At 49.4% G+C, this 16,182-nt stretch overlaps 1 protein-coding gene across 23 annotated transcripts in view; it reads left to right on the top strand.

Moving 5' to 3' along the window:
* UBAP2L (ubiquitin associated protein 2 like) overlaps positions 1 to 16,182 on the top strand; it is an 889,182-nt gene that overhangs the window by 584,279 nt on the left and 288,721 nt on the right. For 19 of the 23 annotated variants that reach the window (XR_015302632.1, XR_015302631.1, XR_015302633.1 and 16 more), the window contains one exon: positions 11,758 to 11,863. The exons of the other annotated variants lie outside the window; for them this stretch is intronic. Coding sequence is in view for 16 of the 19 variants with exons in the window: in XM_086947511.1 (XP_086803637.1) it covers positions 11,758 to 11,863 (106 nt within the window). In the remaining 3 variants the exon portion in view is untranslated. The remainder of the gene's footprint in view (positions 1 to 11,757; positions 11,864 to 16,182) is intronic. 23 annotated transcript variants of the gene reach the window in all.

Genomic DNA, 16,182 nt, shown 5'->3' with positions numbered 1-16,182 from the left:
ATATGAATATTTGAGGTTCCTGTGTTGAGCAAAATATCTGAGGTTTTGATTGGGACCCTTGATCACTTGAGATTGAGATAGACTGTGCATCCATAATAGGCAACTCAGAAGTCTCTTTAGCTGGGGTATTTTCCATTGTTATAGGCAATTCACAATCAAGTAGGCAAGATTGATTTTTTTTTGAAGTAGGAGCTAAGAAATAATTACTGATAGCTGGTGTACCAATTAACCGACCCTTTTTCACTGCTTTTACGGAACTTTGTCTTACGGCTTCCTCTGTACCCATTCTCTTCATAAAGATGGTACGCGATCTTAGTTTTTTATATGCCATAAATAATTATCACGATCAGATAAAGTATATTGTAAATAATTACCGTGATGATATAGGATATGTTGTTTATCAGCGTCGGGAGTCGGTGACAAGGACTGTTGAGTAAAGGAGCTTGTCCACGGTTCCGCAGATTTATCTTGTTGGCAGGGACTATACGTCTATCAAAAATTTTTTAAATCCAAGTATTAGAATCACTGCGGATAATCAGAAGATGGAATAAGGGGGGGTGGCCCGTCCCGTCCTTGAGCGTCCTTGGACGGCCTAAGACGGCCCGCCCTTTGTCCGGGCTTCGTTCCGGGCTTGGTCCCGCGCGCGTCCCGCGTCGCGGGAGGCAACTCGTTTTTCTACGTTTCGTCAGGGGTGTGTCCGTGGGCGTGTTGCCTGGGGGAAGAGGTACCAGCTGACCCTAGCAGGGAGTTCTGGTCCTCGCAGTCCCCCAGGTTAGGCGCTGTGTTTTTTTTTTTTTTCCTCCTTGCCTCTACCCTTCAGACTCCAGCTGGGAGCGGTGGACAGAGCATGCAGATTGCAGCTCACGCTCACACCAGCGAGTCGAGGGGAGGCACAACACGGAGAGATGATCGATGGAACGTCTGCTCTGGCGCTGCAAAAACGGGACACAATCAGCAAATTGGGATTAAGATCCCTCGCCAAACACAGATGAGCAACAGTTTTCAAATCCTGATAGCGGTGAGTGGCGCCCGCGAAGCGGGTGTCACGAAGCTTTGAACTGCCTCGTCAGGGGCGTGTCCGTGGGCGTGTTGCCTGGGGGAAGAGGTACCAGCTGACCCCAGCAGGGAGTTCTGGTCCTCGCAGTCCCCCAGGTTAGGCGCTCTGTGTTTTTTTCCTCCTTGCCTCTACCCTTCAGACTCCAGCTGGGAGCGGCGGACAGAGCATGCAGATTGCAGCTCACGCTCACACCAGCGAGTCGAGGGGAGGCACAACACGGAGAGATGATCGATGGAAGACATAGTATATGTCCAGTTTCAGTTCTACAGCGTTTACTCCGGTGAAGAGTGGTGGCTATAACCTCAGTACCAATTTCTTTATTTATTATATGTATTGATTTCGATGACTGAGGGAGGTTCCTGTTGTTCCCTGGCCTCTAGGGATGAACTTTCTGCTCAATAGGCTTTCATTAAGAGAGGTGACTTCCTGTAAGGAAGCGGATCTTTTGCATGCTTCTTTGAAGCAGTTCAGTATGCAAGTTGCATGGCTTTCTACTGCAATGTTTCTATTTGAGACATATTGTTATGGCAGTTGTATGCTAGTGCATAGAACCTTTAGGTTCTAATCTTTGAGTAAGCGTTGCTATGGCTCACAGTATATGCTTTGCAATATTTTGAATGATATTTGCTTCTGAGTTCTTCCTTCATGGTAAAGGAACAGTGTCCAGTGAAGGCATATGTATTACCTCTGCTGCAGGCAATTCCTATCCCTGCTACATATTGTGGTGGTTAGATTGGCAGCCCAAGGATGTGATGCACGGTTTGGGCCACTTGTCCCAAGCCCAATGTAAATTTGAGGACTTGTCTTTGACCTCAGAAAATATGACCTGGCTATCTGGCTGTTTTGATCTCCGACAAGGCTGTCAATCGTCCATAAAGAAGTATACTCGGAGACACTTTTATCAGCTTTTCTTCTTCCTATGATGTACGTGGTATATGTGGTTCTGTTTGATCAACATTACCTGTCTTCTGGAGAGGATGTACATATTTTCTGCATTTCTCAATTCGTGACGAATCATGACTGTTTCTTGTGGTATCAGTTCTTTAATACCACGTGACGGGCAACATTTTCTGACAAGTCACCTACGGGGTTGTGTTGGTGGCGAAGTACCCTTTTTTCACTGGTTTGTGTTTTTTTGCCGGACCTCATTTGAGTGGCTTTTTGGTATACGGTGTATAAATGATAAAATGTGCTGCTGTTTCATAGTTGAACTGACTATTTGTCTTATATTACAGGGTGGGCATATGTGCTTGTTGACAATTTGTTTGCGAGATATTTCGGTAATGCAATAAGTTACGTAACCGTTCCAATATGGTTGTAAAGCGCCTTTTGGAACTGTTTTTTTTAATTCTAGTTCGTTTTAGGGTATACAGAGTATACTTGGCTGTACATGTGTTATACATATTTGTTAAAAAAAGGGGAGGGGAGAAAAAGGTTTAATCAAAGACGCAGTTGATTCTCGCTTGCCTTGGTGTTTTGAGCTTATCCTTGGCTCAAAGGTGTGTTCAGTCTGTTGGATTATGGCACTGAAGGCCATTTGAAGGCAAGCTTTATACGTCCTTGTGGTCTAGTAGTAATCTATGAAATTCGGGGTATTGTTGGACCAGTCGTAGTATCTGCTGACGCATTTGTTTGTATTTAGATACACCTTTGTGGGAAGATGTGAGGAATCTGCGGCTAGACGTCTCTATCAGATGTAAAAGTTACTTACCTTCGTTACCGTGATAGCTGTTAGAGACAGACTAGCTGCATATTTATTAACTCCCTGCCCATCCTCCCCACTCTGCGAATGACTTGAGGTAACGGATATACCCATTTTACAGTATTGGTTGTATATGTTGGTATCATTTCAACTTACAGATGCTTGGCATGGCTACATAGCTTTTGTTTAGATGTTGCCATACCATCCATTTACAAATGTGTGGTCTGTAAGGTGGGAGTGTTTTTTCTTTCACACTGGATTTGACACCAGTGGGCAGTATTTATTTGTTCTTTCTTTAAAAGTTTTTGGTATCATCATACCTTGAATTGGCACGATCAGTATGTCTGGTAGTGGTGTGATTCAACAAACAGCTTTGTGTTTTTTTTTTTGTAGGTTTTATTTTGCTTTTGCCAGGCCCTTTATTCCAATTGATTGGTCTATAGAGTGTAGGGGTTTCTTGCCTTACATGAGGGTTATTCATGTAGCCCTGTATTTTGTTGATTTTGTTGGCCCTTTAATCCATGTCTGGTATTAACATATCATTTGATCTTTTTTCTTAATGTTTCAAATATTTTTGATATTTTTGGCACACTGTTTCCACTGTGGCTCTGTGTTACGGCGTGGAAGGTTTCCCAGAAGAAACTGACGTCCGCGGTTTCCCAGAAGAAACTGACGTCCGCGCACCGGAGGGGGACTTATGTGGCTCCTCTGATGTCATGACTGGAGTCGATGTCATTGCGGAGCCGTATGACGCCGTCCCCGGCATGCAGAGGTACTGCTAAAAAATATCCCGATCCAGACTGGCACCTGGGGAGAATCCAAAAGTTAACGAATCTGCGGCTAGACTGTGTCTCTGCCAGATATCACGTTACCGGAGGTAAGTAACTTTTACGCACACCCATTTACATACCTAAGACATTGTTACACCCATTGACAAATCCATTTAGACATTGTCACACCCATTCACAACCCTAAACACTTGAACACCTATTCACATACCCATACAGATGCTATCACTCATTCATGTACCCAGAGACTTTCACACCCATTCACAAACCATACACTCTCACCCATTCATAAACCATACACTCACACCCATTCGTATACCGTAGACAGTTACACCCATTCGCAAACCCACAAACTCTTATCCATTCACAAACAGATACAGACACGATCACACTCATTCACGTACCTAAACACTATAGTGAGAAAATAAACTATAAATTTTAACTGAATACAAAATAAAGATTACAGACAAGTTCTAGTTAAGATATTTTGGAAAAGGGGGTGGTGATGGAGAGAGTTTCTGAATGATGCCTAATACTCCTACCCAGTCAAGAGATCAGGGCTAGATCCATCACCGTTTTTTAGCTCACTGCACCATCCCAGCTCAGAACCTGGCTACATGCACATTAGTCTGTTCCTGTCCCAGTGCATGATGGGAACAGGGCAAACCAAACTACCAAGCCAATTCTTTTACTGGGAAGGAAACAAGTTTCCGGGGACCGGTTTCTGGCATTTCAGCTGTCATCAGCCCTCCTTGCTTGAATCCTGATGGTGCAATGAGCAAGGGACTCACGTCTGAGTATACCCTCCCCGGAAGCTTGTTTCCTTCACAGTATAAGAATTGGCTTGGTAGTTTGGTTTGCCCTGTTCCCATCCTGCACTGGGACAGGAACAGACTAATGTGCATGTAGCCAGGTTCTGAGCTGGGATGGTGCAGTGAGCTAAAAAACGGTGATGGATCAAGCCCTGATCTCTTGACTGGGTAAGAGTATTCTGCATCATTCAGAAACTCTGTCCATCACCACCCCTTTTCCAAAATCGATTTTGTCCACACTATGTGTGGGAGGGTATACTCAGACGTGAGTCCCTTGCTCATTGCACCATCAGGATTCAAGCAAGCCGGGCCGACGACGGCTGAAATGCCAGAAACCGGTCCCCGGAAGCTTGTTTCCTTCCCAGTATAAGAATTGGCTTGGTAGTTTGGTTTGCCCTGTGCACTGGGACAGGAACAGACTAATTTGCATGTAGCCAGGTTCTGAGCTGGGATGGTGCAGTGAGCTAAAAAACGGTGATGGATCTAGCCCTGATCTCTTGACTGGGTAGGAGTATTCTGCATCATTCAGAAACTCTGTCCATCAGCACCCCTTTTCCAAAATCAAGTTCTAGTTAAGCTGCCATTTTACTTGTACAATACTAGAGAAATTCAGCAGTTATAGTTGAAGTGTAGTGCCTGATAAAAATTCACCCATCCTTGAGAAACCCCTGTGGTTGCTGTGACCCCTTGCTAGCCACTGCACTCTTATCTGACTAGTATGGCCTCTGGCATCAGCACCCCCTCACACTGTGTAAGATCTTGCGCAGTGCATTGAGGTGTTTTGGTTGAATTGCTCCCCATAAGTGACATGTCTTAAGATTTTTTTTACACAGACATCCCTTCAACTGACATGTTAAGGCAATTTCAGTATTTACCAAGGGAATGGATGTTTACTGTACCTGGTGGAGACTATTATAAGAGAATGTAAGATGTTGTGGGATTGGTAAATAATCCATGTGGATTGTTTTTTTCTGGAAAACCTGAATAGAATTTGTTTGTTTAAAAAAATAAATTATTCAGTATTTCCTTAATTCATGCCATCTCTTCTGAGAAACAAACAATATCTTTATGAAAAGGAATTAATTAATATGTAATTTGAATACTCCTTTTTAGTGTATGCATTTAGGTTGATGAACTTGAACAGTGTTTGGGTGCGAATGGGTTAAGTTGGTTATCTTATTTTGGTTTGGGTATTTTCATTGCTGGGTAAGATTCACTGATAGATAAGACAGTACCTAAAGCAGTGGTGGGCTAGTGGTCCTGCCTTATCTGGAGACACAGACCCCTCTTCATACCTTGTTTAAAAGTGTGCTGCCCCTGCTAACAAAGCCCTAATATCTGAAAGAGACACGTTAGTATTAGATTCCTTACCTTAGAATATCCCCAGGCATCAGATTGGATCCGTAAAATTTTGCGAAGCAATACACCTGCGTGCCGGCAGGCGTCGTCCGCAGCTCCGCGTCAGTCGTCTGCGTCGTTAGCGCCGGAATGACGTCGTCGGAGTACTTAGACCCCGCCCATACGCGCTGACGTCAGTTCTTCTTTTTTCTGCGCCAGCTAGCGCAGATCCGGAGAAGCTCTACCCCGTAGTCTTTTTTGACTGATCATTTCTCTACTAGAGTCTTCGACTCCAACGGTGCCGGTAGGGATGCCTGGGTTTAAACCTTGTTCCAAGTGCGACCGACTGAGGTCGGTTACCGACCCCGATCGCCGGTGCCTCAAGTGTTTAGGCCTAGACCATTACGGCCGCACCTGCTCCGACTGCCGGGCCCTGACGTCTAAAGCTAGGCGGGAGCGGTCCCGCAAGCGACTGGAACTCCGACAGTCGGCCCCACGCTGCTCCAGGTCCCAGTCGCGGGGTCAGAGCCCTCGCAGCTCCGGGAGTGGACATCGGTCGTCAGGATCCAAGTCCTCAGGTAAGAGGCATAAGAGGTCGGAGAGGCATCGTTCCTCCGACTCACCCCGACGCTTGCGCGATGTGGCCTTGGGTTCGGGTGACACCACCCACGCGGCTCCTACGGAGTAGCGGACGGCGCCACCTGCCCCACACCTTCGGGTCCCTGGGCATGGCGCGACACCTGAGGAAATCAAGCGGTACCTCATGGCCAGGGTTCCGTGGCGCCTCCGGGCCCGAGTCGGGTGCTTCGGTTCAGGCGCCGCCGGGTGCTTCGGCCCCAGCGGCGCCGGCGACTTCGGTCCCGGCGCCGAGGGCCCTCCCTGGATCCGCTTCCGGATCCGGGTCGTCGCCGGTCGACCTCACGACCTCACCGGCCCTGCGGGTGTCGCCCCCGGTGACTGCTATGGGCGCCGTCACCGATCCTACACTCGGTCCGGTTCCGGCGACACTCCCGACGGCATTTGGAGATTTTTTTCCATGATCTGGCCCCATCTGTTGACCCTGAACTACAGGAGATGGGTGACGAGGGTGATTGGGAGGGGTCTGAGGACCCTCTGGCACGGGAGTGCCAGTCTCAACAGGACTGGACATATGAGCTTGGGGAGGCCAGTGGACTTGACACTTTGCCAGACACTGGATTTGTCTCCCCTCCCACCGTGGCTACGGAGTAAGGGGCTGCTTATAGTGTAGTGTTGATGCGGGCGGCCAAGGCCTTAAACCTTGAGCTCCCTGTCGCGGCCCTGAGGACTAACCTCCTCACTGAGGTCCTTAAACCGCAGGCAAGCTCCAATGAGCCTCTGCTGCCGTTTAATGAGGCCTTGTGTGACGTTTTTGTGGGCACTTGGTCCAAGCCTGCCACAGGTCCGCCTGTGGATAGGTACTTGGCCAGACGCTACCACCCGGCCCCAGGCGACCCTTGCTTTTTGTCCACCCATCCCACCACCGAGAGCCTGGTCATCCAGGCCTCCACTTCCCAGACTGCATTCCCGACGGCTCTGCCCGATCGGGAATCCAAGAGGTATGAACAGTTCGGGAAGAAAGTGTTCTCGTCCCTGAGTTTGGGACTGCGGTCAGTCAATACCGCATGCCTCATGGGCCGCTACACCCACACACTGTGGGACACGGTCGCGGAAGGGCTGCCACAATGTCCGGAGGAGGCCCGGGCAAAACTCACCCAAGCCCTTGCGGAGGGTCAAGATGCAGCACGATATTCCTCCGGTGTGGGCTGGATACAACGGACTCACTGGGCAGGGCGATGGCAACAACGGTTGCGGTTCGACGCCGCGCCTGGTTGAGGTCCGCCAACGTTTCGGCCGATGTCCAGGCCACTCTTCTGGACATGCCGTTCGATAGCCGTCGTCTCTTTGGCGACTAGGCAGACCATGCGCTTGAGCGTTTTAAGGACTCCAGGGCTACGGCCAAGTCCTTGGGCCTCTCGGTCCCACGCCAGCAAACGGGTGCCTTTCGCCCCTTTCGTGGCCACGGAAGGGGCGCCCCCATACGTGCTGCCAGCCACGCGCCGCAGAATGTTCAACAGCTCGGTGGCGGCTGTGGAAACCGCCGTAGCGGCAGTCGGGGACATCTGCGAGGCCAGTCCACACCTTCCCCCGCAGCACCTGCCTCTAAACCCTCCTAGTCCGTGCTTTCAGGCCCATGTGAAGCCAGTGGGGGGCAGGGTTCGCCATCACCTCCTCCACTGGTGCACTGTCACGTCGGACAGGTGGGTGCTGCAAATCGTCTGAAGGGGCTACTCCCTCCCCTTCGAGGCGACCCCTCCAGCCATGCCACCGCAATTCCACCGCGTGTCGGGGGATCACTTGCTACTTCTGCAAGAGGAAGGCACGGCCCTCTTGACCAAGGGGGCCATCGAGCGCGTTCCTGGGCCGGAAGTAGGGTGTGGTTGTTACTCCCACTACTTTCTGGTACCCAAGAAGGGCAAAGGGGGCCCGCGCCCTATCTTGGACCTACGGAATGTCAACGGCTTCCTCCGAAAGGAGAAGTTCAAGATGCTAACTCTGGCTCAGGTCTTAGCTGCCCTGGACCCCGGAGACTGGATGGTAGCGTTGGACTTGCAGGACGCTTATTTCCACATCCCTGTCCTGCCGGCCCACCGGCGTTACCTGCGGTTCATGGTAGGCCATGAGCACTTTCAGTTTACCGGGCTCCCCTTCGGCCTTACCAGCGCCCCCACGGGTGTTTACGAAAGTGATGGCGGTGGTCGCAGCCCATCTGCGCAGGTTAGGGGTGTCAGTCTTCCCCTACCTCGACGACTGGTTGTTGAAGGCGGGCTCGCTCCAGACAGTAGTCAGCCACCTCCAGACTACGGCAGATCTCCTGCACTTGCTGGGGTTCTCCATCAACGCGCCAAAGTCACTCCTGTGTCCCTCTCAGAAGCTCCTCTTCATCGGAGCGGTTCTGGACTCTGCGCAGTTTCGGGTTTATCCTCCCGAACAGCAGGTTCGGGATATTCAGGCTCTGATTCCGATCTTTCAACCTTTATCCTGAGTCTCGGTCAGGTTGACTCTGCGGCTTTTGGGGCTGATGGCCTCCTGCATCCTTCTGGTGCATCACACCCGGTGGCGGATGCGGGCTCTGCAGTGGGACCTGAAGTTTCAGTGGGCCCAGCATCAGGGCAACTTGTCAGACCATGTCTTGATCTCGGAGGGCACTGCAAGACAGTTGCAGTGGTGGCTCACGGACCGCGATTGGGTCAGTGGCAGATCCCTACCCCACCCAGAACACGTAGTTGTGACGCGTCCCTCCTGGGCTGGGGGGGCTACATGGGAGAGGCCGAGATCAGAGGTCTTTGGTCTCTGGCGGAGTCCCAGCTCCACATCAACCTTCTGGAGCTGCGGGCGATCCGACTTGCACTGAAGGCATTCCTCCCCTCTGTCCAGGGAAGTGTAGTGCAGGTGTTCACGGACAACACCACCGCCATGTGGTACTGCAACAAACAGGGCGGGGTGGGGTCGTGGACCCTATGCCAGGAGGCTCTGCGCCTCTGGCAGTGGCTGGAACATCAGGGCGTGACCCTGGTGGTTCAACACCTGGCAGGTTCCCTGAACGCCAGGGCGGACGAACTCAGCCGTAAGTGCATGAGGGATCACAAATGGCGTCTGAACTCTGACGTGGTGCAAGGCCTCTTTCAGCAGTGGGGAGAGCCTTGGTTAGATCTATTCGCCACAGAAGAGAACGCGCAATGTCATCAAATCTGCGCGTTGGAATTTCCAAGGCGGCACTCGCTCGAACACGCTTTTCGTCGCGAGTGGAGTTGCTGTCTATTGTAGGCCTTTCTGCCTATACCACTTCTGCCCAGAGTGCTGAAGATCAGGCGCGACCGGGCCCAGGTTATCCTTGTGGCTCCGGACTGGGCATGTAGATACTGGTATCCCGAGCTACTCGGCATGTCAGTCGATCCCCCGATTCGTCTGCCTCTTCGGGAGGACCTTCTGTCGCAGCAGCAGGCGACGGTCCTCCACCCGAAACTGTCCAGTCTCCACCTACAAGCTTGGAGATTGAGCGGCGACAGTTGAGTCCATTTGACTTGCCTCCCGAAGTCTGTAGTGTCATTCTGGCAGCCAGGCGTCCCTCCACAAAGTCGGTATACGCCTGCAGATGTAACAGATTTGTGGCATGGTGCACAGCAAAGGCTGTGGATCCACTCTATGCACCCCTTTCTGAGGTTCTCCTCTTCCTTCTTTCTCTTGCCCAGCAGGGCTCTGCTCTGGGCACTATCAAGGGCTACCTTTCTGCCTTTCCACCTTCTTAAGGCTGCCTGATCAGCCTTCCTTGTTCAAGTCCCCGATTGTAAATAGGTTTTTGAAGGGCATCACACACGTTTCCTCCTGTTCCTTTCGTGATGCCCCAGTGGGACTTGAATCTTGTACTTACCTACCTAATGTGTGCTCCCTTTGAGCCGCTCCATAACTGTCCTCTCCGTCTTCTTACCTTGAAGACTGCTTTCCTGGTTGCCATCACCTCTGCCAGGAGAGTGAGTGAGCTCCATACTCTTTCTTCTACACCTACTTTCCTCTCTGTTCATCTGGACAAGGTTGTGTTGCGGACGAGACCCTCTTTCCTGCCCAAGGTTGTCACGGCCTTCCACATCGGGCAGTCCATTACCATGCCCACCTTCTTTCCGCCTCCGCATCCCTCGAAAGAGGAAGAGGCTTCACCGTCTGGACCCTAAACGTGCGCTCTCTTACTATCTGGATCGCACACGCCAGTTCCGGGTGGATGACAAACTCTTTGTTGGTTACGTGGGCGCTAAGAAGGGAAAGGCGGTGCACAAGCGGACCATCTTGCGGTGGATCATCTTGTGTATCCAGGTGTGTTACTCCTTGGCTAAGAAGGAACCCCCTGTTGGACTACGGGCTCATTCCACTCGGGCCACTGCGACTACCACTGCCCTGGGCCGAGGAGTGCCCTTGCAGGACATTTTCCAGGCAGCTACGTGGGTCTCGCTGCACACGTTTGCAAGACACTATTGCCTGGACAGCCAAGTCCGGAGGGATGGCTTCTTTGGCCGTTCTGTCCTCCAGGACTTTCTGGTGTGATTATTGGTTCGCAGACCCACCACCGGGGTTGGTATTCCTGGGGTACCTATTCTAAGGTAAGGAATCTATCACTAACGTGTCTCTTTCAGATGCACAAGTTACTACTTGTGTAACGATATATCTGTAAGAGACATTAGTTAGTGATAGATTCCTAACCGACCCACCCATCCTCCCCGTTCTGCAAACCGATATCTAGGGTTAAGGTCATCCCCTTTCAGGGCCCTAGTTTCATGGCACCAGTGTTGGTTCTATCATGGCTCTGCGTATCTGGCGCGGAAAAGCTGTGTATCAGAACTGACGTCAGCGCACATGGGCGGCGTCTAACTACTCCAACGTAATTCCGACGCCAACGATGGACGCGGAGCCGTGGACGACACCTGCCGGCGCGCAGGGGTATTGCTATGCAAAATTTTACGGATCCAGTCTGACGCCTGGGGATATTCTAAGGTAAGGAATCTATCACTAACTAATGTCTCTTACAGATATATCGTTACACAAGTAGTAACTTGTGCATTCCTCCTTTTTGTTGATGGCCTAGTGCATGCTGAAGTTTTGGTAAGTCAGATATTTTGTCTACATGTCAGCCAGTCGACTTGAATAATCGGCCCATATGTTTATCCTTTGTTCAGTTAAGGAGTGTCCAGTGTTAATCCGCAGTTAACCAGTTTTTCTTGGATGACACAAGATAAGTCGCGATAATCCCAAGTGTGAACATTTACATATATAGTCGTTGTCCTTGCATTCTGGCATGGTTTCTCCTCGGTCCGCATTTGGTTTGGGTGACCCACGTTTTTGTGTTGACGTTATCGGGACCAGATCATCCCCAAAATAGTGTATTTGTGTTCTGTATTGATATTTAAAATGAGATGTGGGGGAGTTGGGACGTGCCGGCAGGGCTCTGGAATCTGTGCAGAGGCTCAGTCTGTGTGTCCCTCTCTTATCCAGGTCCCTCCTACCTCTTCCAAGCAGCACGGTGTGAACGTCGGTGTAAATGCATCCGCAGCCGCTTTCCAGCAGGCCGGCGCCTACGGCTCCCACGCTTACAACACTGGTAAGAGGAAACTCTTGGATTGCATTTCTTTTTAGGATCACATCGTAGGTTTGAGATCACAAGGAAGAGACTTGGATCTCACTGCTTTATCAATTCAGGCTGTGGCCTGTTAAGTCATCCCTCCTTGTTTAAGACTTATTTAGTCTTGTATATTGTCTTCTGCATTGACTGACCAGATTTATGTAGCGCACACTGCCCCAAATAGGGTTTCCTTTTCGACGACGTTAAAGGGACTCAATTTATCAAATGTTCCAGGCTGTTATGTTAACAGTTCCAGCTTCCGCTTTTAGTAGTCTATATTGTGGTGCATTTAGTGGATTACAGGTTACTTTCTACGGTGCTGCCCGCTAAACCTTTTTTCCACACTGTCTGCAATGGTAAGCATTGTGCATTCCACATTTCTTGTGGATAAGCGTGGTTGTACCTCTTGTTTGAGTCTAGGTTGGACCGTTTATGGGGGTGTGATGTTGAACTATATGCAGGCCAAAGTATTAAATAAAAATAAGCAATGGGATTGCTGTGCACTCTGGACTCTTTGGGTAAGGTCCATAAAACGTTAAGCTGGTTACATATGAACATGGGTCAAACTGTCTACTGCCAGAATTAGGGTTTTGGATATATGAGAACAAGCAGAGGGAACAATATTAAAATGCGAGTCTTTAGCGTTGCAGGTATGTTTTGTCTGAAAATGGAGCAAAGTTCAGTAACGTGTTTCTGCAGGTTCATATATAATAAGCTAGAGTACCACTGCAGAAACCTAGGTATCTAACAAAATGACATGAATAAGACTATTGAAGCAACGCTATCCAAGAGTAGGATGATTATACTATTCTACTGGCATCAAGGACACTTAATAATTATTTTCCAAAATCCCACTTTAAAAAAGTGTGGTTATCCTTCCTGGTTTTGCAGAGAAAGCCACAGATGCCTGCCATCTAATTTTGAAAGCTGCACTAGTTCTGCCCTAGTTAATAGAAACTCACATTATCTTGTATTCTACCAGATTTTTATTAGTCATCCAATCTAGATTTGCAAGTCTATATAGCTCAAAAGCCTTTGGCATTTGGGTCTATGTTGAGGTATAGAGCAGTAAGGGAGCACTCTCCGGGTTTGATGTTTGCAAGAGTAAAATATATTGAAGTAACTAAGCTACAATGCATGCCCTGGGGACTTGAGGAGTCCATAGTGATAGTGATGTGAACACCCTTGATGGACTGATCTGTATTTCTTGGCTTGTTGAAAGAGCAATGGTCCTGGGACCAGTGTTGCAACAACCTACACTTAATTTTGCTGCAGTTAGTTATCAATATAAGGATCACAACCACGATTGTGACTAATTATAACATTTAACTTGAGCTTCAAAACAGTACTCCACATTTGAATGTATGGCCTCAAAAGAACTAGCAAGTGAATCCTCAAAACTAAAAGCAGTATGACTGAGCGTCTGATTAGATAAGGAAATAATGTACCTGCATGCAGGCGATACACATTAAACCTTAACAAGTAGGTTAGTATAACATATTCTAGGGAATCTGAACAGCTATGGTATTAAGAATATCATTTTGGTGACTGCAGCTCAGCATGAAACATAGGAAAATAGAGCCACAGCTCATGTGCAACAAGTTCAACCCTCATGTTCTCCCTACCACACTGTCCCCCTATTTTTTGTTACAGGGACTCCTGCACAATGACTGCATTTACGCAAAGTGTTTTTTATTTTATTAGATTTCTCCATTATTTCATTGTTCTCATTCTTCATTCCATGGGTTTCCTCTGGTGCCACAGTGGTGGTCTTCGATGTTCTATTAATTGCAGTTAAAGGCACTGTACTTTGTGCGTTCTGGTGCTTAGGGTATCCTTACCGAAGGCGCTTGAAGAATTTTCTCCCTTTAGAAGCACACTTAACAGTGTAAGTCACTAGAAAGCTAGTGAGCGAGTGTCGGGGACAAAAGTAAAAAAGCCTGAGTGGTCACCCACTTGATTCCTTGCTACCTGTTCTTCCCAAAGCTTTTATGGTTACTTGTGAGGTCAAGGAAGAGCTCCAACTGCTTGAGCCTGCCACACTTTCCCTTAAAGAATTAACCCAAAGCTACCCAAGCTTCATTCTAGAGGTGGCCCAGATGTCTTGTAGCCTATTCCTTCTTGACCTCTGTCAGTAAACTGGCCTGCTAACATGTATGCCAGCATCTGAATCCTGTGTTGAACCAACTAGACTGTCCATTGCCCATGACTATCATTGAAGATCTCTTGAAGGAGAAAATTGACTTTTTTGCTTATCTTATTTTTAAGGTGTGGCAATGCCCTATGCTATTACCTCTGCAAACGGTACAGGATTGTGCTGATGAATGACAAAATACTTACTCATCAGTGGATGTGCAGAACCTACTATCCTTATGATCTGTTAGATATCTAGCCGCAGATTCCTTTATTTTAAATATCTACAGGCGCCAAACTAGATCCTGAAAAATTTTGCCACACGCCGCCGCCGTGACATCATCCATGTACGTGACGTCAGCGAGGTCGTATAAGTCCCTCCCGGCGCGCTGGCGTCCATTTCCTTTTCCGCGTGCAACGCGGATCCAGACTAAGCGGTTCCTCTGGCCTGTTTTCAGCCCTCCTTTTCGACGCTTCGCATCGGGAACAGTGTGTGATGCCTTCAGGCTTTAAAACTTGCATTGCCTGTTTGCTGCAGATGTCCGTGATGGACCCGTATCTTATTTGTATGTGGTGTCTGGGCGAGCACCATGAATCCACAGACTGCAAAGCCTGCCAACATCTGAAGCCGAATGTAGGAGAGTAGGGTCTGCAATCCTATGATCACCCAGATTTTTTGCTTTTGTTTCACTGGTTTACGACTTACTCTGGCTGTGGGCCTGCCAATCAGACCCACAGCCTGGCTGTTCTCTTTCTAAATTACCTCATGTACCCTAGGTGCATCTACCAATTGGTACTGGGCCACCTTATCAGACCCTGTAACTCAGGGCATAGGTGTACCCAGGGCTGCCAGGGGCTGCAGCACGTATTGTGCCACCCCTGGCTGGCCTCCTAAATTTGACACAACTGGCTGCATGACAGCTGGGGCAAAGTCGTGTAATCACCCTTTGCTGTAGGTGTAGTATACCTATACCTAACCCTAAAATGGACACACAGATTCCTATCAGTCACTCCTATGGCAGGCCTTGACAATCCTGAAGGCAGAGTGCTTGGAATCGTGTGAGATGGTGCTCTGGCATGAGCTGAGCCTGTCTGCAGCTTGCGGAATCAAGTCCTAATAGCTGTTCCATGATATCGCATACCATATACTCTTAAGTGCATTATAATCCTCGCGGTTAAATGCTATCTTTGGTATTGCTTTATCAAAACATGTCGAGTAAGGTGTCATACGAATTGGAATACTAACCCCTCGCCAATTCTGGCGACGGGGTTAGCATTCCACCCTTCTAGAGGGACACGACATGTATGTAACTGTGAACCCCGGTTAAAGTTAACTGAAGCCTCAGCTCCACAAAATGGATGCTGCCACCACAGACACGAGTCTGACCCCCTACAGCTGGGAGTCCTTCCAGCGAGGGGAGCCTGGACAAAGGGTTTCCTGTCAGGGGCGGTGCTAGCACCGTCCCAGACATGGTTTTGTGTATCCTGGGTAGGCAGGGCTTTACAGGAAGGTGACTGCTGAGTGGCACCCCGGTGCTCACTACGCATAGGCCGGTCTGAACCAGTTCCAGGGGCACACCAGCCCCTGGCCTGGGGAAGTCCGGCATGGCTGAGGGGTGTAACCACCCCCCACCTAGTCCCACCCATAGGCAGGACCTAGTCACCGGGTCAGCCCCCTTTTTTAGCATAAAGATGGGAGCGGGCCCCCTGTTAAAATTAGATCATCTTTGGAATCAAGATACCACTTTCTTCGAAAGGACTTCACGATTTCTTCTTCAAGATTCTCCCTTGTGGCTAAGGAGTAGTCACCCTGCATCAAGCGGGCACCATCCTAAAGAACACTGCGGTCTGCTGCAAGTCCTTCATCACGAATCCGACGACCCAGCTCGACGAGACCCGGCTTCCCTGGCACCTCTGACCTCTACTCACCTCTACAGCCAAGCTGAGAACCGTGAGTGCGACGAGACCTCAAGGGACCGACGATCGCCAAGACTGCACGACATCTTTACTGCAAGCCCACCGTGTCCTCCACTGGTGAGTGCTTTGGGGTCCGAGAAGCCCCGACCCTGCGCAGCTCCAGCACCCAAGATCAGCCCCCCTGCATCTCCACGATCTGCGTGGGGCCCTTCTGCTGTTTGCTGTGCACCGCGTTGTTTGGCTACTAG

This window comes from Lissotriton vulgaris, chromosome 12 (genome assembly GCF_964263255.1).
Source record: "Lissotriton vulgaris chromosome 12, aLisVul1.2, whole genome shotgun sequence".
NCBI lineage: Eukaryota > Metazoa > Chordata > Amphibia > Caudata > Salamandridae > Lissotriton > Lissotriton vulgaris.
This window is presented reverse-complemented; position numbering and strand designations above follow the sequence as displayed.